Source organism: Elephantulus edwardii, unplaced genomic scaffold, assembly GCF_000299155.1.
Source record: "Elephantulus edwardii isolate Elephantulus edwardi_28Jun2011 unplaced genomic scaffold, EleEdw1.0 scaffold00001, whole genome shotgun sequence".
Taxonomy (NCBI): Eukaryota; Metazoa; Chordata; class Mammalia; order Macroscelidea; family Macroscelididae; genus Elephantulus; species Elephantulus edwardii.
In genome coordinates this window covers 5,871,287-5,877,596 of record NW_006399751.1, presented here as the reverse complement: position 1 = coordinate 5,877,596, position 6,310 = coordinate 5,871,287, and the positions used below count along the sequence as shown (strand labels likewise).

Sequence of the window (6,310 nt, the reverse complement as noted above, 5' to 3'; positions counted from 1 at the left end):
GCACCTTAGTCTCCAGAGAGACACCATTGCTCATCAGTACTTTGGAGAGGTTCCTAACAGCAGACCTCAATCTCTTCACCATCTATCCTGATGCTGCCAATTGGCCCAGTGGTGAGAATCTTTGTCTTCTTGACGTTGAGCCTCAATCCATAGTGGAGGCTGAAGTATTTCTTCTGATACTCACTTTTATTCATCCTTTTGTCCCATTCCTTTGGCCTTCTGAGCTTTCTCCTGAGTAAATACTGCCTTTTGGTCTTCTATGATTGATTGATTGATTATTCTAAGGAATGAGCAACTCTCTGGTAGTAAAATTCACTTTATAAGCATGTCTTTTGTTTTGCTTAAAGTTGAGACAAAGAGAGATGTTATTTCCAGGCTCAGAGGGTTACTAAGGGTAATAGCCTAGCACACCTTGTACTTTTTTTAATTTTTAGTTTTGTTCCACTTTTTTTCCCTGCTACATTGCTCAGTATCTTCTATTTAGATTTAGGTGGTCAACATAACAGTGTTTCATGGTTCATCTATATTTTGGCATGTTAAATACAGGATTCCTTTAAATGGATAAATAATATTTTCCTTGTATGCATATACTGTGTGTTTCTCTACCTGTTTCATTGGTAGATATGAAATCATAAACTTTTTACAAAATAATTTTTCTCATCTGGGTTGTACTCTGTCTAGATTTTTAGTAGATGCAATTGAAATTATTGTAAGGATGTAATCTTGAACTAAGAACTTTTTATCTGGAGTATATTGTGTTAGATGTTTGTATCTGATGGAAAAGTAAGGCATGGTTATCTACTTCTGTTAAAATAACAACAGGGATATTAGTTTGTTTTCTTGAACAATAATAGGATATTTAACTTGTTTTATTGAATATACTGTTTTTCAGGTAATAATAAGAGGCTGTTATGATAAGTGTACAGAATGATGTAGGAGTAGAAGAATTCTAGCTGTGGCCACTCGAATGACTTCCTATGTTTAAAAGACTTAGTTAAGAATTAAAGAGCTTAGGAAGCTCTGGGGGCCTAGTGGCAAGAAGCTGCGCTGCAATCCCAGAGTTGGTGGTGGTTGTTATGTGCCGTTGAGTCGCTTGCGACTCATAGCAACCCTCTGTACAACAACCCTACACTCTACTCTGTTCTGTGCCAATCGTACTGTCTCTGACACATCCATCCCGATTATCCCAGTCACTGAATCAAATCTACTTCATAGAGGGCCTTCCCCTCCTGCACTGTCCCTCCACCCTCCCAAGCCTGATGTCCTCCAAGGACTGGTCTCTCCTTACAACATGTCCAAAGTTTGTTAGACAAAGCCACAGAATCCTTGCCTCCAAGGAGCCACCCGGTTTAACCCTTTCCAGGATGAACACAGTTCAGATCCACTAGATTCTCTACTGTAGAAGGAGGGGCAATCTCATCCTGTATAAGTCAGATCCGATTTGATGGTGTACACACACACACCCCCACCAATAATAAAATTAAAAAAAAAATTTAAGAGTATCGTCTTAAATAGAAGGCCCCAAACAAGTCTGAGAAGAGATTCAGGGCTAAGAGCGCCTATCTCTCCACCAGCTCTGCCCAGCATGCTCTGGGGCTGGCCACTGTCCTTTCTCATGATTTTTTTTCCTTCTTAAAATCCAAGTGATAAAGGATATGAATGAATTCTTCTCTCAACAAGGAGACATTCTTAAATGTTAGGTAGCATCCTCTGGCATTGATTAGTTTTGGTTATGTGATTTAAAATATGTTGTCATTTTTAAGAAATGGATTCTGTTGGAGTTGTTTATAAACATTTGCCAAGATTATCCCCTTCTGTGTCATTTATGACCTTTTTTAAATATATAAATACCAGTCTTTTATTTATAGAATTTCTCCTAGTTTGGGATATGGTAAACTTGTCTGTTTTGGAGATGCTGGGTAGCACAAATTGTTAAATAATAAACTGTTAATTCAAAGATTGGAAGTTCTAGCCTGCTCAGAGAACAGATATACTTATGAAAAATTAGCCACGAAAACTATGGAGGACAGTTCTGCTTGACACCCATGGAGTTACAATGAGATAGAATTAACTCTACAACAACTGATTTATTCTTACCCCTCAGTTTCGGCAACCACTGATCTGTTCTCTCTAACTGTAGTTTTATATGATTTTTTTCCCCCACCTAGGCATAATGCCTTTGAAATATATAAGCTGTTGCATTGCCAGTAGTCCTTCCATTTTGTTTTTCAGTAACCATTCATTGTATGAATGATCCATTCCCTTGTTAAAGAACATTTGTGCTCCCCATCTTAGCTTTTAAAGGGAAAAACTAAGGCTACTGAAATGTATGACAGTTCTTGCTACACAGTAGTCACTGTGTTAGTTTGCTTTGTTCGAAAACTGTCCTGAGTATGTGAATGAAGGATAATGTGATGTATACAATGTATATAAATTCTATAAGCAAAACAATATCAAATAAAAATTAAAAAGAAAATGATCCTGTGTAATAGGTGATACATGCTCTTCACCATTTTTATGGAACAGAAAGCTGAGGTTCAAGCAGGTTACATAACTTGGCCAAGTCTATACAACTAGGATATAGTAGAACGAGGGTTTAAATTTAGGGAGTTTTGTTTTGATGCTTAGGGACCCTGAAATGAATGTATTTACTAAGCACAGAATATTTTTAAACTTTCGAAGTCTAATATTTATGGTGATTGTTAATTATACTGAGTCATAACAACAACTGAAGAAGTGTGCTAATGAAATGAAGCCGTGTGATCTGAGAAGCTAAAAATGTGTGCTTTTCTCTGTTGTATGTATGAACAATATAGTTTTTGATCTACCAGTGATGGTCTCCTTGGAAAAGTAAAGGTGTTTGTACCATAATTTAGTACTTTTTATTTCTGTCTCTGTAATTAGTTCTTCCGAAAATTGAAGTCTCACAATTATTGCTGTAGTCACTCTTGGTGGGTAACCTGGCAGGGCTCCTTTAGTGTTAAATACTCCAGCATTTGGTGAATTTTAGTTCTTTCCTTATATGGATTGCTTTAATGATCAGTTAAAATCCTTAATGGTATTGTTTTCTAGTTGAGGTAAAAGGTCATATGAGATCTTGTGGCTTTTGTAACTTGGACTGTTAAAACAAAAGATAAAGAGTTCCTAATAATATGACTGCTGAGGAAAAGAGTTGTGATGGTTAATCATAAAATTTCCCTTAAAGAAAAAGTAAGTTCTGAATTATACTGCAGGGACGCTTAAGGTCTAAAGAAGTTATTAATGATATGACTAAAAATCCCAGTTAATTGCCAAGATAGACTGCATTCTGCATCTCTTATGACTGAGTTTGTAGTAATAATTTTCATTAAAAAATTTAATGTGTATATGTGACTAAAATCATCCTTTAAAGATTACATTTTATCCTTTGTTCTAGGAGGGCCCCAGATGAAGTGAATTTATGTCATTATAAACCAAAACCCATTGCCTGTGGGACAAATCTGGCTCATAGTGACCTTCTAGGTCACTGTAGAACTTTCCTACTGTGTTTCCAAGGCTAAATAAATGTTAGAATATATGAAAGACCAAATTGACTGCCACATGACTCTCCCATGGGTAGGTTTGAACCACTGATCTTGTGTTAGCAAGTGAGTACCGCAACCACATCACTGCAAGGTTCCTGGCTTACAATAATATTGTCTAATTCTATGAACATTTTTTAGAATTCTAGCCATGATACTTTATTATATAAAATAATGTAAGATTAATATTTCCCAAAATGGACAAATAAGAGAAAATAACTATAATCACATCTTTCTGCAGGATAATCAGATACATTGTGGAAAACCACTTTTTAAAAGAAATCTCTTACTAGAGTGCATGGTATGCATTTTGTGTCTCTCACTTTTTTCTCAGGATTGATTTAGTAATATTGTTTTCTCATCGAGTTTATACATTTGAAGTTTCTAATGTCTCGCTCTGTTGATTTTATTTTTTTGGTTTTGTTTGTTTTTGCTTTCTCCCCATAGATCTTGAGCCAGATGATTGTGCATCCATTTACATCTTTAATGTAGATCCACCTCCATCTACTTTAAACTCGCCACATTGCTTACCACATCATGGATTACCGTCTCACTCTTCTGTTTTGTCACCATCGTTTCAGCTCCAAAGTCACAAAAACTATGAAGGAATTTGTGAGATCCCTGAGTCTAAATACAGCCCATTAGGTGGTCCCAAGCCCTTTGAGTGTCCAAGTATTCAAATTACATCCATCTCTCCCAACTGTCATCAAGAAATAGATGCTCCTGAAGATGACCTGCACATAAATGACCCAGAAAGGGAATTTTTGGAAAGGCCATCTAGAGATCATCTCTATCTTCCTCTTGAGCCATCCTACCGAGAGTCTTCCCTTAGTCCCAGTCCTGCCAGCAGCATCTCTTCTAGAAGCTGGTTTTCAGATGCATCTTCTTGTGAATCTCTTTCACACATTTACGATGATGTAGACTCAGAGTTGAACGAAGCTGCTGCTCGATTTACTCTTGGATCTCCTTTAACTTCTCCTGGGGGTTCTCCAGGAGGCTGCCCTGGAGAAGAGTCCTGGCAACAACAGTATGGAGTTGGACACTCCTTGTCACCCAGGCAGTCTCCTTGCCACTCTCCTAGATCTAGTATCACTGATGAGAATTGGCTGAGCCCTAGGCCAGCCTCAGGACCCTCCTCAAGGCCCACTTCCCCCTGTGGGAAGCGGCGGCACTCCAGTGCTGAGGTTTGTTACGCTGGCTCACTTTCACCCCATCACTCTCCAGTTCCTTCTCCTGGTCACTCCCCCAGAGGAAGTGTAACAGAAGATACCTGGCTCAATGTTTCTTCTGTCCAGGGTGGATCAGGCCTTGGCCCTACGCTTGTTCCATTTCAGTACTGTGTAGAGACTGATATTCCTCTGAAAACAAGGAAGACTTCTGAAGATCAAGCTGCCATACTACCAGGAAAATTAGACCTTTGTTCAGATGACCAAGGAAATTTATCACCATCTCGGGAGACTTCAATAGATGATGGCCTTGGATCCCAGTATCCTTTAAAGAAAGATTCATCTGGTGACCAGTTTCTGTCAGTTCCTTCACCCTTTACTTGGAGCAAACCAAAGCCTGGCCATACCCCTATATTTCGGTGAGTTGATAGAAATGACCGCTAGTCATTTTTCACGGTTATGGATTATTAGTAGCATGTAACTACACTGTATGTGTATGATATGTAATGACCAAATACATTTTTTTTTCCTTTTCACTTTTCTAGTGGAGGTGAGGGATGAGTGTGCAGTTTCTTCCAAACAAGTTTTTAGCTAGGCTGAAACATTAATTATAAAGGAATATAGATAAGGATTTCTAGATAGCAACAGATTTTATTTTAAGAATCTCTGGGTGGAATTTTCTTACCTAGAAAAGTTTACCAAACTTGGTCATTATAGTAATTGAATTACTATTAAAAATGGTTGAGAATAGGCTGGGGAGGGGGAAAAAAAAAAAAAAGAATAGGCTTTATATGTTTTTAAGAGCTCTGTATACACAGAAAAATTGCTTTGTCATACTTTTGATTATTTATTTCCATGTTTTTTTCTTTTAATTTAAAAAATGTATGATTTTTGTTATGGTAGAATTTCCACATTTTATGTATTAAAATTAAAAATTTTGGGATTTTTTTTTTAAAGTGTTGAGTTCAGCTAAAATTGATTTTCAAAAATTGGGCTAGTGGACAGAAAGTGATGCTATCAAGCCAAAGGTGGGTGATTTTAATCTGCAGCCCTCAGGCCTGGTTTTAATTGTTTTTGGTCAAACATTCTAAGTGGTAAAGCACTGATCTGTCCATTTGCTGTATAAAGGAATCTCATGATTGCTGTGATGCTGAACACTGATACTGATGTGTCAAATGTGATAATGGTTACCCATGGTGGACAGTGTTTGCTGGAGGAGTGGCATCCAAAAAGCTTGCCTCTAGAAACCCTATGAACCTGGAGAAAGGATGAAAGTTATACAAATGTTCAGGTCTTTTGTTCATAGGGTTGCTGTGAGTCATCTATGACTCAGCATCACTTAACAACAACAATAGCAACAACCAACTAAAACTTATTTTCAGAAATTAAGACTGATATACAATCTCCACTCTACCCAGCCTGCAAAGAGTTTATCAGTTGTCAGAATTTCATTTCTAAACTCAAGTTAGTTTATAATTTAATTAGAAAATACCACTTTTTATTACTTTTTTTAAAACTTATTTTATTTCATTATTTTGTGTGCGTACCGTCAAATCAGATCTGACTGGTACAGGAGGAGATTGT

At 37.2% G+C, this 6,310-nt stretch overlaps 1 protein-coding gene across 2 annotated transcripts in view; it reads left to right on the top strand.

Annotated features, from left to right (window-relative positions):
- Positions 1-6,310, top strand: part of NFATC3 (nuclear factor of activated T-cells, cytoplasmic, calcineurin-dependent 3) — a 94,220-nt gene that overhangs the window by 32,220 nt on the left and 55,690 nt on the right. For both annotated transcript variants that reach the window (XM_006878670.1, XM_006878669.1), the window contains exon 2: positions 4,008-5,145. In XM_006878670.1, the coding sequence (XP_006878732.1) occupies positions 4,008-5,145 (1,138 nt within the window). The remainder of the gene's footprint in view (positions 1-4,007; positions 5,146-6,310) is intronic.